General features: G+C 40.5%; 1 protein-coding gene across 2 annotated transcripts; it reads right to left on the reverse strand.

The window, feature by feature from the left end:
* Positions 1-1,945: 1,945 nt before the first annotated feature.
* PTGER2 (prostaglandin E receptor 2) lies at positions 1,946-12,802 on the reverse strand. Of its 2 annotated transcripts, XM_034433388.3 has the most exons (3): positions 11,730-12,798; positions 10,193-10,276; positions 1,946-2,922 (listed from the first exon to the last, which is right to left on the reverse strand). In XM_034433388.3, the coding sequence occupies exons 1-2, from the start codon at positions 12,618-12,620 to the stop codon at positions 10,223-10,225; spliced, it is 945 nt and encodes a 314-aa protein (XP_034289279.1). In that variant the 5' UTR covers positions 12,621-12,798; the 3' UTR covers positions 1,946-2,922; positions 10,193-10,222. The 2 variants fall into 2 exon arrangements, with proteins under 2 accessions (XP_034289279.1, XP_034289278.1); XM_034433387.3 differs by lacking the exon at positions 10,193-10,276 and having other exon boundaries at positions 11,730-12,802.
* Positions 12,803-25,019: the final 12,217 nt, after the last annotated feature.

Here is a 25,019-nt window from a genome sequence, read left to right on the forward strand (position 1 = left end):
CTTCAAAGGAAGAAACAGAACATTGGGCTTATTGAAAATAAATATGAGTTACTATCAATTATGTTATGTTGTACAGTGATGAAAGGCATAGACTGGATGTTGGAATGCATGTAGCCCTTGCTTACTGACCATTTGAAGTTATAAGGAAGCTAAAGGAAACTTATAGGCAGTCCTCAAAGTTATGGCAATTGCAACATCCATGTGGACACTTTGCAACCAATGGGCATTTGTAACAGAGTCCCACAGTCATGTAATTGCCTTTTACAACCTTCAAAGCTAGCTTATAACAAGCAGTCAATGTGGAAGCCATCAGGAAGTCACAAGTCATAGTCACATGACACTGTGCTTAACATTCTGTAATGATTTGCTTATCAACCACAGCAGTAGCTGAGGTTGTAACTCAGTGCGGTTATGTGATGTTCACTTAACAACTCTACTGCTTAGTGAAGGAGTTGTCAGTTCCAATTCTTGATTTTTATTTAACTTTTCTACTTTGATCTGTTGGTTTGTTACTATTACTCAAAGCTTGATCAAGTGCAATTAAGATTTGGATAGTGAACATTAGGGCAATAGGCTAAAGTGGAAAGTAAAACAAAAAAGAATTCAGAAGATGGAAATAGCACACCATATCCAGACTGTTTCAAAGAAAATTAGATGGATGTCACCAGACAGCAATCTTGATTTGAAGGAGATTTGATCTGGCTTCTCACCAGCCTTTAGGACTTAAAATGCCCCAAAATGGAATCCAAAATCTACTGATGTATCCTAATGCAAGGAAAAATTTAGATTGATACAGACATTCAAATAGATTTGTGAAGACAACTTTTTATTAGAAAAATGTTATTCCATTACCCCGCATAATGTTTATTTTTACACATTTGGCTCATTCCATGCCCTATGACTTGAATAAAGCAGAGATTTTTTTTAAAACACACATACACACACACACACACAATTTGTGTAAATTAATTCATCAATGCACACACACCTCTCTGCATCTATTTTGTAAATATCCTATACCAATAAATAACTTTTATCTGTATAATGTATTCTCATTAGACATGCCATTTGCATTTCTTCCCTCTCAATTAGGAGTTTAGATATACTATTCACTTGATATAATACTTCATATATGTGATGAGTTGGCCTGCAGTTCATAAAATGCTTATGCTACAATAAATGGGTCAGTTGTTATGGGCCACAAATGCTGATTAGGTTTTGTCATTGCACTTACTGATGTTTTGATTGTGATTTCATTAATATCATCAATTCTTTATGATTGTAGAAAAGAAGCCAATTCCGTATGTTAGCTTATATTTGATTTGATATGCAGGTGGCTTATGCATACTCTGGGCAAAACACACATAAACCCACAGCATTGACTTAATGAACCAGGGTAATTTGTCTTCCTCATTAAGAAAAACAGAGCTGATTGATCATTTGTTTAACTGTGGCTGTAATGCTCAACTCACGTATCTGGTAATAAATCCCACTGAATTGAATGGGCCTTATTTCTCAACTAATTAAATGCAGGGACAGATAACAGAAATGTGAAAATGAAAGTAATAGTGTAAAACTTTACTAGAGCTCTCAGGGATGTCTGCATGGTGTGATCATGAAGTAAGGATGGTAGTGAAGTTCCATCTTTTTTTTTATATGTCACGGATGTCATCTTCACTCTATGATCACATTCTACAAACACCTAAGTGCTATCATATCTGAGATGAAAAAATCCAAAAAGCTACTAGATAGCAGAGAAATACGGAAAAGTATCTTGGTTCCACCTAGTATTCATCTGGATGTCTGCAACCCAGTTAGTGTATCCCAAGGTTTATTTTTTTAAAAAAATCAAAGTGCTACTATAAGGGGCCATAGCTTTTCATGACAAAGGCCAGCTTTGGCCTATATGGGGCACTTCCCCACCCCAAAAAAGGCTAGGTCAGGATTAAAAAAGGTTTGATTATTTTATTTCACCTATGTGCAATTAAAGAATAAATTAAATAAATTGCTTAATTAATAAGTTAAGTATTGATTTCCCCCCCTCTCTGGTAGATGTAAAAAATACAGTTCAGTGACAACTTTGCATCCTAGGTTTTCTGAGGTCCCAGGCCCATGCATGATGTGCATCCTTAATTCTCTTTCTCTCTAGGAAATGTTGCACCACTCCTGGAGAGAAAGCAAAAGAGATAACCATGGTTTATGGTCAAACAAATCAAGATGTTTCTGCATCAGTGTGATTGAAGCTCTGTAGATGTGACATTCATAAAAAAAGATGAAGCTCTTATCGCATCATCTCAGCCACCATCTTGACTTTTTGGATCATTCCTGTGGACACTCTGCAGGTAGAGCTGGGAAAAAATCCCAGCCTGAAATATTGTGAGCTTCCTTAAGCACTGCAACAAGATGGAGCAAGATAAAGCATTGCCACGATTGGTAAAAGTCAGCTCCTTCCAATCTGCTTCTTGAACCCATTGTTATTGTCTTGCAGTTAAGACTGGAAATATTTAGGATTGAATTGAATTTGGAGAGTCCTCTCAGGTCTACTTCCGATGAACGAGAACGCAGCTTGGAATCATGGAAGCTGTAGCTGAGTGATGACCCCAGGAAATAAATTCATGCTACTATTCCAGTCGCAGTTCCATATTTTCCCTGAGGAGCCATGAGAAATGGGCACCTGAATGCCTTCTCTGAGTCTGTGCTCTATTGTCTGCAATTGTCCATCTGTTCCACAGGCATCTGTCTATTCTTTGGTTGTGTTTTTAAGGGTATCTGACAGCACAGTGTAGATCGCACTAGCCGAAGGATAGGAGGTCTCAGGATGACAAACGCCCAGGGATTCACAATGGAATTAACAGATAGAAACCGCATCACTAGAAGATCCCTTTTATTGTCTTCAATAAAGCTGTTCATAAAGGCATGGATCTGAAAAGACAAAACATTAAATCAAAACAGATATTTAGTAATTGTCTAAAGTTAAAGGTTATGAGCCCTTTCTCATGCAATTCTTTTTGTAAATTAAATAAATATATAAAATTTATCATTTTAGCTACAAATCCAGTGGGATTAATTGCCAAGTATGTGATTTAGCATTACAGCTACAGTTAAGCAACAGAGGTGAATTAGATTAATCCAACTTTTCATATAATGTCCTTGTATTGTCATTGAAAAGCTCATGGCATAAGTAACCTTTGAATCACAAACTCTCTGAATCATATTATCAACAGTCCCCCACCTAGAGATGTCCACACAATTCTTCTCCTTACCACTTCCATCCTGGAAATTATGACAACTTCAGTCCCACTCATCCTGATGATACTAAATATAGTAATTTTTTCCTGATTTAGCACTCTCAGTTCTCCCAATTTCCTAGCCAACAACTGACCAAGTACAGAAAAGCTGCATATTACCAATGTCTGTGTGATATCTGGATTGTAACTAATTGGCATATTGGAAGAATGAGAGTAAAGGTTAAAAGGAAGAGAAAATGGAAGCTATAGTCAGGGAAAAGGAAGCTGAATCAGAAAAGAAAAAGAAAAAGAAAAAGAAAGAAAGAAAGAAAGAAAGAAAGAAAAGAAAGAAAGAAAAATAAATATAAATAAAGGAAGGAAGGAAGGAAGGAAGGAAGGAAGGAAGGAAGGAAGGAAGGAAGGAAGGAAGGCAGAAAAGAAAGAATCCAATACACCAACCCAGATGTCATTTTACTTTATCTAAGCCTAATCTTTGAACATTTCCTCTGTTGGCTGGCCGCAACCCTTTAGTAACCTTTATATTATAATCCAAGTCAAGACTCACTGCTACTTCCATAATCATTAGAAAGTATTTCCTGCATTAATGACTAGCAAAGTAGCATCATGCAGGGTAGGCCTCTTAGCTTAGCTGTGTACATACAGGTATCGGTTTGAAGTTCAAAAGCAGATCTCAGCATGTCCTGGGCTAATTACATTATATCTGCCAGCTTCCTTACAGGTTCTGCTTATCTCCTGCCCAAGGCAAGTTTTCACAATTCTCACTAGGCAGATAAATCCTAAAAGTATGCATGCGTATAATGTCGTTCTCTCCTTGCTTTCCCTTAGTCAGTTGGGGGAATGGAATATTTTAATTAGAGCTGCTGACTCCTATATAAGAAGAGAACATTTGTAGCTCAGGGTTGAACTGTTGGGCCCTTGGTGCTCACTGAGCTTGGCTGTTTTCTTGCAGACATTTCATTACCATTACTGGGTAACATCATCAGTGCTAGAAGGGAGTGTGGTTTGCCCTCATTTTATAAACTACCGTACTGGTAGTGCCTCTTCCTTTCAATGTTGGTGGTAGTGTTCTTGATGGCTCCTTGATTAGGCTGTTTACAGTGAACTTGTTTGTCTACATTAGTAGTTCCTTGATTAGGGTATTGTTGACTACTTGATTGTTGTGTACTGTTAATCTTAGTGTTACTCTCTACTCATCTCAGTGTTGGTTGCTAGTAAGGAAGTGTTATGGTCTTTTCCTTTTCCTTTTGACTTTGTGATTGTCTCTCGAGTGGTATGTAGATGTTGTCAATCTGTATGTGTCTGCTGATGGTTAATTTGGGTGGGTGCTAGGTTTCCAGAAATTATCTAGGGTTTCTGGACTTGCCTTGGTCAGTTTCCCAGTTCAAGTCTGTCCATGAGTTTTGGAATTAAGGAGTTTTTCATCATATCCTCGGACTGCAAATAAGGAAGTTCTTATTTGAATTATCACTCCAAAAAATGGTCACTTTTTTGCGTGCGTACATGTACTTATTTGTATTTATTATCACATTTATAGATTCACTCATTTTACAGAGAGAGAGGAGAGAGGAGGGCATCTTTCAGGACTATGCATTCACATCTCTTTCCTATTGTACCTGGCCATATTTACACCACATCTACAATATGATTATTCTGAAAGATATGGAGAACTCCTCCTGATATCCCATGCTGAGTTGTCATCCTGGCTTAGTATGGTAAAAATTCTTGTCCAGAAAAAGGTCATGAAAGAATGATTCTGAAAATCTCACCCCCTTTCTATTAGCTAAGAAAACTAAATGGAATTCCCCTGTCCAAAAGCAATATGTCTCTAAATAAATGATGCTGGCAGGAAACAGCTGAGAAATACAGCTGTTCCCCTGACCAGACTAAAAAGACCTGGCCCATGAACACAGACTGCATAGGAGTGAGTGAGAAAATCTGGGTCTTGCAAACACTAGATAATTTTTGTCCTCACTATCCACCCAAAACAGAATCTCACCTCCAATTTAATGCTTGCCGGAACTTTTTGGACTGCCATAGGTTGAATAGTTTCTCTTTCACCTGCACCATCTCTCTCCCCAACACCCCCACCCGACCCAACAAGGTTCTATGTGTTTGCAGAACGATTAGGAGCAATGAATGCAAATGGACTGGTCACTAAAACTCTTAGGATGGCACTGATTATGTCTTCATAAGTGTTCACCACTGACTGCCCAAAATGTAGTGATGCTAGAGTTTTGATGGCTTCAAAAAAAGTCTAAACAAATGCACAAAGGCTATCTGCTATAATGGAGCCTGAGAGATTAGAGACAATACTGTATAATTCTTAGAGAAGTGTTCCTTAGGACAGGATTTCTCAACTATGGCAATTTTAAGATGTATGAACTTCAACTCCCAGAATTCGTCAGCCAGCATGAATTCCACCCGTATTAAAGTTGTCAAGGTTGAGAAACACTGTCTTAGGGTCTAGAAGGCTAGAAACGGAGATGCTGTGAGTTCTAGTCTCGCCTTGGTCATGACACCAGCCGAGTGACCTTGGGCCTGTCACTTTCTCTCAGCCCTAGGAAGGAAACAATGGCAAACTACTCCTGAAAAGCCTTGTCAACAAAATTGCAGGGATTTATCCAGGCAGTCTCTGAGAATTAGACCCCGTTAAACGGGGGCGGGGGGGGGAACACGACAGACTGATACCCCAAAGATTAAAATAAAACCAGGTTTGCTCTGTACTTGAATAAAATATTAGCTCTTTGCAAACTAGGTAAAATTTAATCTGAATGTTCAGTGTGACTGGGCAAATTGATCGGATTTAATTCAGACTCCTGAATCAATTCAAAATATATCTTTTCCAAAGATTTATTCTGAAATAATGCAGAATGTACAAATATTCAAATATATCAATGATTCAGGCACATTTAGTTTAATTTAATGGCTTGAATCAATTTTCCAATACAGTATATTACTTTGATTCAGAGATTCAACTGCATTGTCTTCTAATGATATTTCCTAATAGAATATTCACAGAGCCCTATAAAGTAACAATAAAGATATCTGGTCTGTAACAAATTGAATATCATAACTGCTTTTAAAGGATAATATAATTTTTCCCATAACAAATTCCGGTAAGATCAACGATTTTACTTTCAAATTAGATTTTATAGGATCTAATTTAAATGATATACACTTACACAGTGTATGTTCATCATTGCACATGGTACTGCTGGCTTCTGAAATTAGAAAAGCCAGGAATTTTTACATTGTACATTTTTACAAGTACTGCAAACTTTTTTCATTTCCTTGTTAACAAGTGAATTAAGATTCTCAGGATGTGAAATTCAGTCATTTTTCTTTGCATACATGACATATTCACTTACTCCTGAAAGTAACAGGTAACTTGGAAACTTCTCAGGTATCCTGTCCCTATTTTCTTAATATTCTTAAAAACTGTTCCTAATCATGTTATACAAGTAAATCAAAACCATGTAATGAAATGGATACGGATGCTCAAAACTGGGGAATAGTTGTTTTCCAGCAATCGGTTATACTATTTGATACACCAGCTGTTCCTTCTCAGGCTCTGACTAAGCTGGATGGGAAAAAGTCAGTGCAACGTAGTTTGAAAATATTTAAATGTTTAAACTAAAAACGATTAGTTGGAAGATGTTGGCTAATTCTGTTGACGTTCTTGGGAAGGGATGTTTTTTCATCTCATTGCTTTGTTCTCAACGTGCCCTCCTCACAGAGGGAAAAACAGCTTAGTAGATGGGCAGTTTTGGAGGATCATGGTTGGCATTAGATACCCTTTTCTCCGCTTGCTTACCATCTCATCCAATAATTTTACATTTCTTTTACATTTAAAAACTTAGTTAAATGTGCATTTCATTTAAAGCATATTTTGTCTTGAATTCATCCTGGATTGCAAAAATGAATGATCAGTTGAAAGATAAACCTGGATTACAGAATGCTTAGTTGACCCAAACAACAGCCTGAATCTGAAATGGAGATGGTCTTTTAATTTTGATAGTCCGAAAGATGCTTTTTTTCAAGAGGCAACTGGACTTTCTGGTTTTTCTCTGAAGACGTTTCGCTTCTCATCCAAGAAGCTTCTTCAGCTCTGAAGAAGAAGAGCTGAAAGTCCAGTTGCCTCTTGAAAAAAGTACGTTTGGGATAACCATGACCTGGATGACTGAGAATATCCATAATCCTTTAACTTGACAGATAACACTCTGAATGACATCATGGGAAAAAGGTACAATAAAATGTATAAAAATGGAAGAGGTTCAAATCAGCAGTGGCCCAGGAGTCAGCTTCTTTGTGGCCTACAGTACCCCCAGTGTCATGTTGCTGAAATTTGGCAACATGTTGAGAATAGTTTGTTTTTTTTTAAATTTGATTTATATGCCACCCTTCTCCGGAGACTCAGGGCAGCTTACAGTGCGTTAAGCAATAGCCTTCATACTTTTGTATATTTTATACAAAGTCAGCTTATTGCCCCCACAAACTGGGTCCTCAATTTACCTACCTTAGACAGGATGGAAGGCTGAGTCAACCTTGAGCCTGGCGAGATTCGAACTTACTTTAATTGCAGACAGCTGGTGTTAAATTACAGTGCTTTTAGTCTGCAGAGCTATCCAGAGCTATCTGGATCAATAGTTAAGACTTTTCTTTAAAAAAAAAAAGCCGTTTCATATTTAAAACCTTGTCAATGCTCCTTAAAAAAGAAGGACTGATCAAATTCAGTCTCCTTCATTTCATCACTACTACAACCTTTGTGGCCTTTGAATAACAAAATATAGTAAAATAAAACCCCAAACCAAGCAATCCTCTCTCACTGTGTGCTTTGCACCTATAAAACAATTTCCTGCACCAATCCACCCTCTGCTGGGCCAGACTAAAACTTCCATCATCTTGGTCTTTGACAGTGCAGGTAGTCCTCAACTTATGACCACAACTGAGTCCAAAATTTATGTTGCTAAGTGAGAAATTTGTTACTTGTGTTTTGCCCCATTTTACGACTTTTCTTGCCACATTTCTTAAGTGAATCACTGCAGTTGTTAAATTAGTGACCATTACTTACTGTTGTAAGTAAAGGACTATCTGTAGTTTAAATAAGACCCCAGAATTGTATTGGTTAAGTTCAATAAGCTGTGCTCTAAGCTGTGACTTTTTAAAAAGTTGTGGTTAGTTTAAGAACCACAATAGCTTAGTTTATACATCACATACCTCACTACAAAAGCAAACAAGCGAGACCAGTACTTCTGTACCCTGACACCTATCTCTTCTGAGAATCAGTTTCACTGTTATCAGTTCAGGATGCACAACGACAAGCCCTTTCTTGGCTGACTGAATGTGTACGTCTATCACACAGCAGTGACGTGCAGTTCTGTAAACATAGCCACATCATCCAGCAGAGGAAAGGAAGGTCATACAGTAACGTCACAGTATATCTTGACTCAACATTATTTGCTTCTTTTTATATCTGTGGCCTTCTAATAAAAATCATGTTAAAAATTCTGCTTGCTGTGCGGTTTGCAGATCTTTGGGAACATTTTGGTATTATTTAGCTTTAACGTGTCCTCCAAGAAAACTTAAACAGTAAAATTACAATGCTTGTGGCATATTTATTTGAAAAAAGGTCCCATTAAATTCAGAGAATGATATAAAATTCATTGTAAGAGTCATTAAAATGCTTTATTTCCGTTGGATTTTTGGATGGTTTGCTTGTTGCTAGCATCTTAAGCACCTGAAACAAGCCAGACAATTGGATCTGGTGTGTGTGAGAGAGAGAGGGAGGGGGGGAGGAAGAGGGGGAGAGAGAGGGAGGAGAGATTGTCCATTTTTGCTTTCATTGGAAAGACCAGAAAGTAAAACTGGGATCTTTTGCATGTGAAATAGGTGTTTTATACTGAATGATGGGTGTCTTTCTCAGTTATCCCACCTCCCTGTTTGTCTTGGCAACATTATACACAATTTGTCCCTTCTATCCCCATTTTATAGTGATTTTTAAAAATCCTGTTTTAAGAACCTTTAAGTCAAATTAAACTTAGGTCAGCTCTTGCTAATCTGGTATTGTTCAGAAATCTGATAACACCTTCTATCATCACTAGCCAACATGGGCAATCACTATAGTGACAAAGAGGTAGAGAGATTCCTTTGAGTTGTGGCCAACTCCTGGTGATTTCATTAATATGTAGTCTTTTTAGCAACTATACAGATAGGATTTGCTTTTTCTTCTGAGAGGTTTTAATTCTCAGTCTATAGCTCTGTTGTTTCCTGGTAGTTTCCCATCCAAGTACTAATTGATCTTTGCTGTTTGGATTTTTCAGATCAATGAAGATTAGGCAGGTGTTATTACTTGGCTGGATTGTAATTGTAATCCAATTAGGTCATTGAATAGGGAAAGAAAAGTTGCCTAAGCAATGGTTATCATTACCACTTAAGAAGGATTATTTTGTTCATCATGTTGAACAATTCTTGCAAGAAATATTGTGCATACTCAACAAAGTGGTTTTCCCCACTTTATAGATAACAGTTGGAGGATATGACAGTTGCAGGATGTCTTGTTTTTGTAAAACAACGGTATCTGGTTGCTGACAACTAAGATCTAACTGCACACCAACACTTTCTGATCAATATTCTAGAAACTAGCTTGTCTACCAACTGCAAATATAGGAGGAATAGCTGCAAGAAACTTCTGCATTTCAAATGCCTCTGTTGCCTCTTCACAATTAGTCATGTTCACCTGAAAAGGAGTTTGGAGATGGTCTTGAATATGCAACAATTGTTGTGAAAACAAGTTAGCTGATGAAAACAGGAAGGTATGAGAAAGAAATTAGAGAGTGTTCTGCTTTGGCTCTCTTTGGTATAAGAGGGAGGGAAGAAGAAATGCTGTCAGATTTTATCCCTTATCAATATCAAGCTAGTATTTCTTGTAGCGTTTGTTTCCTTACCTGATCTACCTTGAAGGGTTGATATTCCCTCTAGGAGTATCTGCTATGGTGGTCACTAGCATCAAAATGGTACCGTAATTGCACCTAGGCAATCAAAGACCCATTATTACAAATTTTCAACTTGCGTGCCCCTTTTTAACACATATTGCTTGCACACAGAAAGGTGCAGGGCTTCAATCATCCACTTCTATCCACAATTTTGAAGCCAGTGACATGAAAATCTTTGCACTTGCACACATTGTGTCACAAACTAGTCACCACATTTTAATCAGGCAAACCCAGCCTTTCTGCAATTTATGATTCAGCATGCCAGGTGTACTCAGAAAATTGAGTTAACTACTGAAATCATTATTCCCTTAACCATGGGTAACCATGTCATGCAAACACAGCCTAAGATCATTTACTATATATTTAGTTCATTAACAGGAGCATCCATTTAATCTCCTGTCCCCTTTGCGTTATTCCATCAGAATCTGCATGGCCTAAGTCACATCTCTAACATCTACTTCTGAGGTTTCAGTTCAGGATTGGTTCTGCATACCTTGGCTACCCAAGAACCTTATAAAATGCCCTACTATGAGCAGGCTTTTTAGCCCCCCAATATATAATTTAACCTGTGCTGCGGGTGTATTGATGACAGCTCTCATCACCCTGGCATATTCTGGTCATGGGGATTTCCATCATACCTGGTCAGGATGATCACTGGATATGTTGATAAAGGGATGAGTGTCATTGATATGCAGAACATTCAGAAGAGGATATCACCAGATAAGTAAAAGCTCTCTTGTGACTCAAATATTGGTTGGGTTGAAATGAAATAGCCCTTGCTTGCTCTTGGACAGACTCAAACCTCTTCTCCATCACCTGCCTGCCTGCTTGCTTAAGCAGGCCAATTTTACATTGGGGTGACTTTCTCTTTAAAAATGTTCTATTTGAGAGCTATGGTCTCTCCTACAGGGTGACTCAGTGTTCAACTATTGGTGATTTTAAAAAGATGGGAGTCTTGTTTGAGTTGGCCTTGCAGCAGCTCTAGGCTGCATTTCCCTTGATTCAGAAATTAATTAGCCTTGGGCATCTTATTTCTTGGATGGGAGACCATCAGCAAGAGTCTTCACTGGGAAGTTGAAAATTTTTCCCAGAGGAGGCAACAGTGCACCACTTCTGCAATGCTGCCCTGACCATGGCACGGGTGATCCCCCATACAGCAGCCATCAGGGGCTGAGCTCATTCACAGGGCTTCTTTCCTTGGTTCATTATATGAAGCCCAAACAAAAAACCAAATTTAAGTCTGTGTGTGTATGTCTCCTTTTCATCCACCCAGCAGTCTTCAGTTGTGCCGGATTACAGATCCAACCATCCTTGCCAGGACGGTTAAAGGGAACGTAGCCCAGGGTACCCGAAGAGCGCCAGGTAGGGAAAAGTTGCTGTACCCTTCCCCCCACACACACCCCCACTGCTTTTCGGCACAACTTATTGAAGCCAAAGGCCAGGCCACCGCTTCAAGCTCCAGATTTGCTCGAACTGGGCAGGGACTCACCGTAAAAGGCAGGGAGCAGACAGCGAAGATGATGGTCATGATGGACAGCAGGATGAGGTGATCCAGCTCCTCGGACATGGAGAAGGGTATCCGGGCGCCCTGCGCGCGCTCCCTGCGAGACTCCGGCTGGCGGCAGGTTCCCAGCTTGGGGCCGCAACAGGCGGCGGGCAGGCGGGAGTGCGCGCGCCTCAGGTACATGCGGCACAGGCTGACCATGACCACCAGGTTGCCCAGCAGGACGGCCAGGATGAGCAGCAGCAGCACCGAAGCGTAGAGGAGCGCGAAGGTTCTGCCGTTCGAGTGCATCTCGATGAAGCACCACGTGCCCGGCCAGTACTCCTTGTAGTTGCCGAAGCCCATCAGCGGCAGGGCGCAGAAGGCGGCGGCCAGGCCGTAGAGGGCGGGCAGGGCTCCCAGCAGCAGCGCTAAGGGCCGCCCGCTCAGCAGCCGCTCGTAGAGGTACGGCGCGGCCATGGCCAGGCTGCGCTCCAGCGCCATGGCGCCCAGGCAGCTCATGGTGGCCAGGCTGAAGAAACTCATGGAGAAGGCGAAGTAGTGGCAGACGCGCTTGTCCACCTCTTCCAGCCGGCGTTGTCGCCCGTAGGCCGCCAGCACCACCGGGCTGAGCAGGCAAGTGCCCAGCAGGTCGGTCAACACCAGCACCATCAGCAGCACGTGGAAAGGCGCCAGGCGCTCCCGCCGCGCCAGCCGACGGCGCCGCGCCAGCAACAGCAGCACCAGCGCCGTCAGGTTGCCGAGCACGCCGGCCGTGAACATGACCGCCGAGACGGCCGGGCCCTCGCCTAAGACCGACGGAGCCGACGCCTTCGGTCCTTTGTTGTCTAACAGCGGGGTCGGCCGCGTGCTTCCACGGCCCGCCTCGTCCATCATCGCGGTGAACTGACGGAGCGGCCGCTCCTCAGTGGAAAGGGAAAGGAGCTCGGCGGGCGGGCGGGCGAAGATTTCTGCCGCCCCCCACCGACCCGCCCGCCCCCGATATCGCTGCCAGACTCTGGACGAGCCGGGGTTGCCCTTGCGGCTTCCCCGGGAGCCGCTGCTCTCCTGAAAGCGCCACGTGAGAGCGGCGGGCGGGGGGAGGGGGTATTCCCAGCGCCGAGAGGGCGGCGTCTGCTCTCACTTCTGCTACTTCTGAATGAGGGAACTTTCTCACGTTCTCTTCTTCAGAAGGAAACTTCGGCAGTGGAACCATCCCATACCTTACAACGAAACTTATTTTGCCCCCCCCTTGAAAATATTCTCCCCCACCCCCCCGCGCGGGCATTGGTGGCACAGTTGCATAGAAACGCAAGTTCGAATTCATTCGTCTTTTTCCATGATGGAGATAAATTTGATTTCTCTGGCACCATAGGAACCAAGAAGAGCTCCATACGTAGATCAGGGGTCTCCTCTGTTTGTTTGCCACCTCTTCTTTTCCAAAAAAGAAAAATGGGTGTGAATTGGTGTGAATCCTAACTCTAAGATGCCCTTTGCACAGGATCACCAGGAATGTAGCAAATAAATTTGAGGAGCCTGGATAGCTCACAGACAGAGCATTGTAATTTAACACCAGCTGTCTGCAATTAAAGTAAGATCGAATCTCGCCAGGCTCAAGGTTGACTCAGCCTTCCATCCTTTCTAAGGTAGATAAATTGAGGACCCAGTTTGTGGGGGCAGTAAGCTGACTTTGTATAAATATACAAAAGTATGAAGGCTATTGCTTAATGCATTGTAAGCCGCCCTGAGTCTCCGGAGAAGGGCGGCATATAAATCAATTTTTTTTTTTAAAAATTGTAATGTAATCCAGAACAGGGTACCTCTGTGAGTGTTTAGAAAGTCGCACCTCTATGACCTGTAGAATGGGGACCTACATATGAAAGCATTTTCAGAGAAGCCTGTATATCACAGGTCAAGTAGGATAGATCGAATTGACTAACCAGAGGCAGCTGCAGAGTACTGTATGAGCAAAAAAGTAAGACGGCAGCTCTAATAATTAAAATACCTTACACATAAAACAGGCAGAGCTTCAATGACTTAGTCATGAATGGCCTGCTGATTTATTTATTTTTTAATTGTGCCCTGTGACACCTCTGTGACCAAATACGATTCCTGAGCTCTGGTTAGCACTGGCGCTAGGGACGTGGGCAAGAGAACATCCCAGATTTCCTCCCTCTCCCCGTTTTCTTCATTCTCCATACATGTTTGGGGAAGGAGAATTGACGTGTGGTTATTATTCCTCTGTCAAAGCTGAATGCAAGACAAAATATCTCATTCTTTTCCCGCTGCTGAAACTGCTGGTTTTTTGTTGTATGTATAACTTTTTTTTCTGAAGCAGCTACAGTGCTGCTTGAGTTATGCCAAGAGGCCTTATTATTCTTACGGACTGTGTAGTCTGGTTCTTGACAGTGAACAGCAGGTCTTGACAATGACATTCAGTGGCCAGTAATTACTAGAACTGAGACTAATTTGGAGATGTGGGGGGGGGGTGCCTTAGAGGCAGTGATGTCTCCTGGCAAAATCAATGAGCAGCAGACAAGACAACAGTCAGAGTCAGATGGCAGGAACCTCCTTGCAAGTTGACTTACCATTTACAATTGTAACTCACTCAGACTTGTGCCTCCTGAAACTCTCCACCACCTTAATCCTAATCAAATATCTCCAAATGGGTTTGGAATTGGAGAGGAGAAAAGGGCAAAGGCAGAGACCATAAATCTACAAAAATAGCAGGGGCATACCAAATGTGGCGAATTTTCCTAGCTCTTGATCTTCCAATCCTGCAAACTGCGCTTGGCTGTGATGGGGAAAATGCCCACTTGCATAAGGAACCAAAGTGTTTGGCGATAGATATAACAAAGTAACTCTTATCGGCAGGCATCACTGTGGATTGCTGGGCTCTTCACTAAAGAAAACTGGAAAGCCGCAAAAGCCATTGGCTAGACATTGAACAATCATCTAATTATTTATTTATTTATTTTATTTCTATGCCGCCCTTCTCCCGAAGGACTCAGGGCAGTGTACAGCCTGATTAAAAGCACAAAGACAGACAAATTTAAAAATAATTTAAAATTATTAAATAATTGGCTCAATTATAAAACCCCCAAATTTAAAACCCCATATTTAAAACCAATTAAAATCTTTACATTGATAGCCCGGCCTGGCAGAACAACAAGGTTTTGAGGGCACAGCGAAATAGTTTCAATTATTTCAAAATAATTGAAATTATTAGCTTCCTAACCCATGAAAACAACACATTTGGTTAACATGATGCTATGCAGAGAATGATGTGGCAATCCAGATAGCCAAATTTATGGCAGTGTTTCTTTTCATGACATTAAGGATGCTGATTTTGTTCTCCATTCAGCAGTAAATATCTTTTCTGCTGTGAAATGCACAACTTTAATGTTTCCACTGTTGTCTCTTCTAAAACTAATGTTGATTTTTGCACCCCCACCCCCTCACACACACAGACTCTCTCACACATCTGCTTCTTTTGTCAGCTGAAGAAGAGTCATGTTTCCAAATTTAGGGAGTGATGGTGTCATAGCGTTCAACAATACTATATACAGAAATTCCCTGTTAGTAGTTCATTACCAGCAGATCATCCTAGATGATTATGCAACAAAGAACCATAAGAACCGAAGATGCTGGTTACAACTTAAGCCAATTGGGCCATCTACTATTGTCAATGGCTGCACGAGAGGTACCCAATAGTCCAACACTGCAAAAGAGGTTCAAGAGTATATTACCACCACCAAATAGGATCCGATTGATTATGTTCTGTCAAGTCACTATTGACTCTCTGTGACCACATGGGTTTTCTCCATGATGATCTGTCTTTCTCCTGGTTCACTAATCACTTTTGCTCCTAATCATCCTTTTTTTTTTTCCCTTTCCAACTTTCCCACCATGGTAGACTTCTCCAGAAAGCTAAATATTTGCATAATATGCCCACAGTAGGATAATTTGAACTTGGTCATTTGTACCTTGAGTGAGAACTTTCAGTTGATTTCTTCACTTATCCATCTAGTTTTTGCTTTTGTTTTTGGCTGGCCATGGTACTCGGATGTTTTTTCCAACACCAAAGTTCAAAAACATTAATACTTTTTTTTAATCTTGCTTCTTCCAACTTTTGCTTCAATAAACTATGACAGGGAAAAGCATTCCCTGCACAGTTCTAATATTTGTAAATACAGATACACCCAAACATCTGAATATCTTTTCCAAGCCTTTCATTGCTACTGTACCAAGTGCTAATCTGTGCATGTTTCTTGACTGCAACTTCCTTTACTGTGTAGATCAGAGGTCTTCAAACTTGGCAGCTTTAAGACTTGTGGACTTCAACTCCCAGAATTCTCCAGCCAGCATAGCATAGCTGTCTTAAAGCTGCCAAGTTTGAAGACCTCTGGTGTAGATGGTTGACCCTCAAAGGCAGAAGCTATCCACCACTTTAGTATCTTCACTGTCAGGGAATTGTGCAGCAGGTTTCCAAATGGAAGTCAGAGACGCTGACATGAACTTGTAGTTTTGTATAAATAAATATATTTTACATCTATATTTACAGCAGACAAGATAGTCACTTCACTATATCATGGGGTAAATCATCAGATAAATCACAGAACAGCATACAGAGCACACAGAAGAAAAAGGCAGGGGGGAAAGGAAACTCCCCCTTTACACCCAGCAACTAATCATAACATAGATTGCCTCATGCAGGAACCCACACTCTCCATCCAATCAACTAACACTGTGTTCTGGCCCATTATCCACTTTACTGTTCCAGCTATTTAATTAAAAATCCTAACATTAACTGTCAGTTTTAAAGTTAGCTTTTATCATTAGTTGGTTTTCTTTATAGTCATTCATACTGTAGTCCCATTTTTTTTCACCATGCTGAGACCAACCAAAGATACCACAAACCAGAAAAAAAAAGACCCTAACAGAAGCTCAGTGTTCACCCTAATCCAAAGCGTGGGAGCACAGGCACATTTTTAACAACATCCCCTCACAAACTAGTACCTTGAATTGTAGCTGGAAGCTGAACAGCAATCAGTGCAACTTAAGAAGCAGGGATGTCACATGGGCGTAACATGATACACCACTGCCTGTGCCACTGCACTCTGGACTAGCTGTAGCTTCTCAGTGGTCTTCAAGGGCAGCTTCATATATGTATGCATGTACTGTATTCCACTTTCCTGGAATTAGGCTTCTGTAGAGCTTACTTTATATCCCCATCCCCTCCAAATCCTGCTTTGTTTTGTCAGGGAGAGCGATTCTTAGGAAAAATGAGTGAAGAACACCAGAAGTATATTCCAAGATTATATAATCCCAGCAGGGCCATCCATGGTGTGAAGGTCATTCTAACTGCCTAATACAGTATATAGAAAGATGCTAGAGATGGAAAATCTCTTTAATGACAATAGGAAAGTTCATTATTTAGGAGAAGGCAATGATAAACTGCTTTGTATTTTACAGTACCAAGAAAATTACACATCAAGTGGGATCTACAAAACTCAAATGTAAGAATACATACATACATAGATACATACATACATGATACATACATACATACTTTGTTCATACAATTTTCCTGATTATTCCCCTCCCCAGATAATTAAGTCAGTCAGCCAGTCAATTAAACAATACAGGATTTGTCTAATAACTTGATCTATACTTCCAATGGCCAAGAACTGGCCATATTAATATGCAGAATGGGACAGAAATTTAGAGGATGGTAATTTTCCACGGGAAAACTGATTATATGGTATAGGGTAGATCATCCGAAGTGCTTGGGGCCTCTGTAAGAGTCACATGATACCTGAGAGTTTATTGAATACATCACTTCCTTACTGGTTGAGTCATTGCTTAGTGCCTTGCCATTTAAGGGTAAGTGATCTAATTTTAATTTTTGGAAAGTTAAATTACATCCAGGGAAAAACCCTAAGCCAAATTTACTAGGTAATAGTTGTTCGTCAGCCCCACAGCTAGGTTTTCCAGATTCACAGTTCACTTTTGGCAGTGAGGACCCTGCTACTGAAATTGACTAATTCATAAACTGGATGGAGTTGGGGTGAATGAGGAGATGATCAAAATGCTAGAGTTTATGCTGTTATTCAGGACACTACATTCCTATAACAAATAGTGAGCAAGTTCCTGAATTTGAATAATGTTACGAAACCATGGCTCGGTTCATGTAACAAATTATCCTGTAATTTACTGAATTAACTCAGTTACCTATATTGCTTGATGCACTGATTCATGAATTAGCCATCTTTTTTTATCAAATGAGCTGCACAAATTCATCTAGATATTGCAAATAAAATGCCAAACTAAGGCAGAATGATAGATAAGGAAAACATCTTTATTTTATCTTTGGAGCACAAACCTGTCAATGCCAGTAGTCTCAACAAGATAACCATATTCCTTTACAGAAGCAATACATTTCAGATTGTGAGGCACTCATTGTGGACAATTGATGTGGTCTAGAAAAAACTTTTCAAACCTGACAAGACACACCATCAGGATAATAATACTACAGAGACGCCTGTTGAAGTTCCTTTTAAAGATTAGAAAAGTAATAATGGGGAAAGATTCCCAGTACATGGTCATGATCATAATTCGTTCCATAACTTTGATCGCAAACCAATTTCATCGTGACCCAAATCTTATTTTGGAAATTTGGCACTTACAAAAAAAAAAAAATGGCACAGAAGGGGAAATCATTAGCAGAAAAAAAATGTGAATTTTTTGGTTGGAACCTGATATGGTCGTGGTCAGAAGCATTCGTGACCAGAGAGGTTCTACTGTAATGGAAAAATGCTGTATTTCTGCTCAACAAATTTCTACTAATGCTGCCACCTACTGATTCATTTGATTATGTGCCATCAATCTAGTGTTGAATAATAGCAATCCTGTACATAGACTTTCTCTAAGATGATAGTGAATGAAGGGGTCTGAAGGCTAAACCACATAATGAACAGCTAAGGGAACTAAGTATGTTTAGTTCAACAAATCGAATGGTCAGGTATGACAAGACAGCTGTATTCTGGTACTTGAAGGGCTGTCACAAAGAAGAAGGGATGGACTTATTCTCCAGTCACCTGAGGTAAGAATAAGAAGCAATAGGTGGAGGCTCATCAGAGGAAGGTCCGATTTGGAACTAGGGAGAAATTTCCTGACAGTGAGAACAATTCGTCAATGGAACAGCTTGCCTCATGAGGTCGTGGGTGCTCAATCACTAGAGGAGTTCAAGAAAATATTGGACAACCATTTGTGTGGAATGGAATAAGGACTCCTGCCCTAGGCAGGGCATTGGATTAGAAGACCTCTGAGGTCCCTTCCAGCTCTATAATTCTATGAAAATCTATGATGTGTTTTCCAGGCTGGCCTTTCAGGATTCCAAGCGTGCACTTATCTCTGTTGTCACCTATAGAGAGACTTTGTGGCTAGTGACAGATAACTTAGCCATGCCATAGCAAGATAAGATCCAGTGCAATCCCGATTGCACAATTAAGCCTATGCATAACTGTATCAACGGTATTAATAATATCTGCTTTGTGCTCATCACTGGCAAAGGAAAACACAAAACAGAAGATATTTACTGTATTCAAAAGGAAAGCAACTATCTGACAGGAATTCTGATAACTAGTAATCTGGATAAACAATCCTTCCTTTCCCCCTTCTGAAAAAAAGTTTGTTTTTTTTTAATGGAGGCATGAAAATTCCTTTCTCATAAAACTTTCCCATTCAACCACAGCTCTGGCTGAATATATTATGAGGAGAGCAAGTCTCTAGAAACTCTATGATCTGTAGATAGCAAGGCCGTGCTATATGCTCCAAACTTATAGGTGTAAGTCAGAGAACTATTTCCTAAGCCACTGCTTCCCCTTCCTAGATTGACAATTGATTTATGAAGTATTGGTATATGCCTGTCAGTACTGAAACATGGAACCTTCTTCCTGACAGTAGCTCCCATGCAGAAATCCCTTTTGAACACTTGCTAGGTGACAGCCCAGGGCTGTCTTAACACATGGGCACGATGCAGGAATGAAATCTACTTACCTTCCTTAACGGTTCAGAAGTGCACGTGCCCTGCGTGTATCACATGCGCATGCAAACCTTCTGCACATGCGCAGAAGGTAAAAAACACATTGGTGAAAAGACATCTGGGCGGGTGGGCGGAGCTTTGCTCCGCCATTGCTACCGGATCGTCGAACCAACGGCCAAGATCGCTATCAGACTGGGCGATCCGGTCCGATCCGGGAGCTTTTTACCCCTGGTGTGATGGGCACTTGCCCATCGGTCCCACGAGCATAGGGGCCCATACTACATACTGTGTATGTTAACCCTTCAATGCACCTTGTATCATATAAATACAGCAACATATTTATTACATTTTACTGCATTTTTAAATTAATACTAATATGCAAATATATGTTTAATTTTATCGACCATTTACATTTTTATTCCTGTGAGTAGTTGTCATAGGGGCCGCAGGACACTGTTTTGTCTGGAGCCCATAATGCTGTTAAGTCGATCCTGTGACAGCCCTTAACTGACTTTTGCCTGGACCAACTGCCTACAAAGCACGTGTTTGGCTGACGACAGGAGCCCCGCCTACAAGTGTGCCTTTGAAAAAAAGCCTCTGGATGTGCCAGAACCCAGCCTCTGGATCTTTGCCCAGATAAACAGGAATGTAAATGCCCGTTTGCTTTGTCACTCTTGTTTATCTATTTTATTGGTGGTGATTTTCTTCTTCCTCTTACTTTCGGCTGAGCGCATTGAGAATTTTGAAACACGCAAGGAAGCATAAATGTAACAGCATGCCATAAAGCACCACGAGAAATTGATGCCTGTGGATCAAGGGGCCAATTGAATAATAAATGTTGATTGTCTGCTCTGACTGACAGCCATTGGGAAACAAGAATAGCTTCTTCCGGGAATGTAAAGGTTAGCTCAATGATATAGATCAATGTTTTTCAGCCTTGGCAACTTTAAGATGTGTAGACTTCAACTCTCAGAAGTTGCCAAGATTGAGAAATACTGATCTAGACTAATTACTGAGCTGCAGAGTTCTCTGGTAACTTCTCCTCAGATAAAACGGCAATTGATGAAAAGTCCATTATACTTTTCGCATTCAGCAATGAGCTGAATGATGGCCAATAAACTGAAAATGAATTTTGACTAGATGGAGTCAGTGAATATTTGAGCTTGGAGATCTAATTGAAAGTTTCAGAGAAGATCAGAGACCCCCCTCAAAAATGAATGTATAGAATGGTATATAGGTGCCTTTGAGTCAGTTTTTGACTCCTAGCGACTGCCTGGATTAGACCCTGCAGTTTTGTTGGCAAAGTTTTCCAGAAGTGATTTGCCACTATCTGCTTCCCAGGTCTGAGACAGTGACTGACCCAAGGTCACCCAGATCAGAATGGGACAACTCACTGCAGCTAACTTGCGTGGCCAACTCACCATGGCCAACTCACCATAGGACAACTCGCTATGGGACAATTTAATAATTCAATATAATTATTTAAAATAAATAAAGAATATTTTAATTTTTGTCATTCACATTTCATTCTGTCCCTCTTTTGGCACCCTTTCTTTAATGATTTTATTCCACCATTTCTTTGATATTAGTGTAATATCACTAATATTACAGCAAATTGTCCTACAGTAAATTGGCCATGGCAAATTGACTGTGGCAAATTGTCATAGACCCCACCCAGATGGCTTTGTACTTAAAGTAGGACTAGGACATATGCTCTCCCTGATGCCTTAATCACTACACCAAACTGACTGTGTAGAACCAGTTAGTAAAGGTAGAAAGTCTCAATCTGGATTTGTCATCAGAGAGGAAAGTGATTGCAGTTTCAAGGCCCTTTCAGTTCTGGCTGGCTTAGCCTAGTGATCACCTTATATTAGAATACTAGACAATCTCTGCTCCACTGTATGGTCATCTGGGGATCTTCCTGAAGAACACCTAAAACATAATTAAATGGAGGTACTGTACACCCCTTTACATTTCTTGGAGTAACTCTTTTGGTCTAACTCTATCTGTTTTTGAGATCTTTGGAAAGGGAAGACATGGGATCAGATTGTGGCACTGAAAATAGGTGATGCTGAAGAGAAGTTCTCTTAGCAAGGATGTTTTCAGTTATGGTCCCTTCCCTGCCTTTCTAGGGGCATCAACACTGCACTTTTGCCTACCTGCAAGATGCTGTGCTTTACCCAGACACAGGATTTGCTTAACAAATGTTTGGTGCTATCCTTCTATGCTTTTCATCACACTTGCACTTAAAATATTTCTTATCTCAGTTTTATATACTAAAGTGGTATCCACAGAATCCAACACTTTGTCAAAATGACAGAAGCTGTGGATTCACAATAGAATCTTTGCCCTTTTTGGGCATGAGTGCAACTTCCTAATGTACCTACATAAGGTGGATCTTACATTGCAAAGATGCAATCCAGCTTTTCTCATCTGCCTCCCTGAAGATACCTCTAAGAAACTGCCCTTACAAAGGGCAATATGGGTAGTCCTTAGTTAAGGGTCACAATTGGGACCAGCACACCATCACTAAGCAAAACATCATGTGATTGCATTGGACATTAAACTTCACTTCCACCAAGATCATTAAGAGAATCATCCATAGTTGTTAAACGAGACAACACATACTTGTGAATTATGATTTTTACTGAAATTTATCCATTGACTCTGCTTTTCAGAAGCCAGCTATGCAAATAGCAATCACATGACTGCGAGACACTGCAATGATTGTAAACATCCCTGGTTGCAAAGTCTTTTGTAACCAGGGAATCTTGATCGTGTGATCGCAGGGATGCGTGGTGGCGCAGTGGTTAGAATGCAGTATTGCAGACAAACTCTGCCCATAGTCAGGAATTCGATCCTGAACAGTTCAAGGTTGACTCAGCCTTCCATCTTTCCAAGGTCAGTAAAATGAGGACCCAGATTCTTGGGGACAATATGCTGACTCTGTAAACCGCTCAGAGTGTGCTGTAAAGCACTACATGGCGGTATATTAAGTCTAAGTGCTATTGCTATGCTGTGTTGGTTGTGTGAGGACCAGTAGTAAAGTTACTTTTTGCATGCCACCATAACTTTAAATGGTAGTAAATAGGGCACTTGATAAGTAAGGATTACCTGTATATTAATCCAAACAACCCCCACAGGTTAGGTAAATTGGGAGATTGCAAAAAAAAAATATTACTAAAAGAAAACAAAATACTTCCATTGCTAAGCAGGCACTCCACAGAGGAGATGGACATGGGAATTAGAAGGAGAAAAACAGAGAGGATTGTCATTATAACTTCAGGATCAAGGCTATGGATTTTGGATGGCTTATCAGGTAAAGGCCTGGGCTATAGAGCATGCTAGAAAGTCTGTCCCCATTTAACAGATTTCAGGTGTAACTAATAGTGAAAAACAAATGCAAAGCTGTCAGCTCTTAAATTGGGCCTGTTCTCTGTGTGCCACAGACTAATGAAACATCTGCAAGAAAACAACCAAGCTCAGAGAGCATCACAATCAAATTTGCTACACATTCCTGCCATTGACAGACAACCTTCTTAAGCCATCATGAAAGAATTCCACACTTTGTCTCTTCCACCAGGTTTTTTATCTCTTCATTTGAGTGAAGCAAATGCCGATAAAGATGGTTTAAAAAATGGGGAAAGGAAGAAGTTACAAGGTGCCAGGTTTGGTGGATGGGTAATGCAGATACAACTTTGTAAGTGCCTCTTGAGTGACTTATGAAGTGTGAGGTTAAGTATGCTGCAGCACAAATTCCTTCTATACTTCCAAACTTTACTTAATCCTAGTTTCAAAGTTTTGAGTGTTGCAGTGTAGTGTTCTTTGTTGATAGTAGTTTGGGGTTAAAAAAAAAACCTATGTGAATAAAACCATCTGCATCCCCCAAAAGTTGTAACCTTATGTTTTCCTTCCATAGTTTTTTTTCCCTACAGGCAAAGCTTTCTGATGATATTCCATGGACTGACACTTTGTGTTGAGTCCCCATTTTGTTGGCCATCATAATTCTGCTGTGAAGAAATTCTTTATTCTCATAGCTTATGTGGCGGAATCTGGTGCTGAGATATAAGAGGGAAGGGTTTCTTTCCAAGGGAGAAGAAGGCAGATCAGTCTTGAGTCCTTAGTTTGTGAAAAAAGGCCCAGAAGGGATCGTCCTTAAATTTTCACAGGATTTATTTCATACTCATTTAGAGCGTGATTGAGGATTCCTGTCTATGGGCAAACAGCAATGAAGAAACTATTCTGAGCAATTCCACCTTGTTGATCTTAGTTCCTTGTGCCTAACAGCATAACAACTGCTTGCAAATTTAAAATTTTTAAGGTTTCAACTCTGTCATGGCATGCAAGGGACCCATCCTGCACAAATCTTTTGATTTTGATGAGCATCAAGCCAGTAGTTTCACTTTTAGTGATTGCCTTTTATCAGTTCATCAGCTTTTCTTACATGAAACTCATTGATTGTTCTTTCTGGATTCACCATTGATACAAGTACAGCAGTACGTATCATTTCATATCAACACAACAATCAGGATAAACATTCTGCATTCAGGGCTGAATTTCAATTGGAGGAACTCTTTCAGCAATCAAAATTTCAATCGTGGTACATTGCTTAAAGTACGCTCGTGACTGACTGCAGGCTTCCGTTGCACAAACCATGGCAACCCAATCTTTTCCAATAACAACTTCAGATCAACTGAAAGAACAAATGCTAAAGAACATATACGAACATCTACTGCATTACTATTGCCACATTTTGGCAATTTATAACACTGAAAGCACTTTTCATTCAATTATCATATCGCACCGTAATCACAGGAATGATATGTATATTTTTCACCTCTTCATTAAATGTAATCACACACACACACACTTTTTCTTCTAGCATGATATAATGATATTTTTTGAAAAGGTAAAACAGGAAAATGCAGAGCCCTCCTGCCCCCAGTCCTTCATCTAGGTTCCCCATGTGCCTCTTGCACTAGTAGAATAAAACTATTCACTGCTACTCAAGAGTCAGCTCATTTCCACTGCCTAATGCAATTAGCTCAGTGCATTAAACTATAATAAAGGTGTTCATGGATTGGCAAGATCTGGGGACCCATACATTTTGTTTAATAGACCAATGGCCAGGGTAACTATGGCTTGTTCAACAGAACTGTTACAAAGAGTGGCACAGCACACTGTGAAACTAGTCCATATCCACACAGTTGCTTTGCCCTGTTTCTCTCAGAGGCACAGGAATTCCTGCT

The sequence above is a fragment of the Pantherophis guttatus genome, chromosome 1 (assembly GCF_059756535.1).
Source record: "Pantherophis guttatus breed Tessera chromosome 1, ASM5975653v1, whole genome shotgun sequence".
In the NCBI taxonomy this organism is placed as follows: domain Eukaryota; kingdom Metazoa; phylum Chordata; class Lepidosauria; order Squamata; family Colubridae; genus Pantherophis; species Pantherophis guttatus.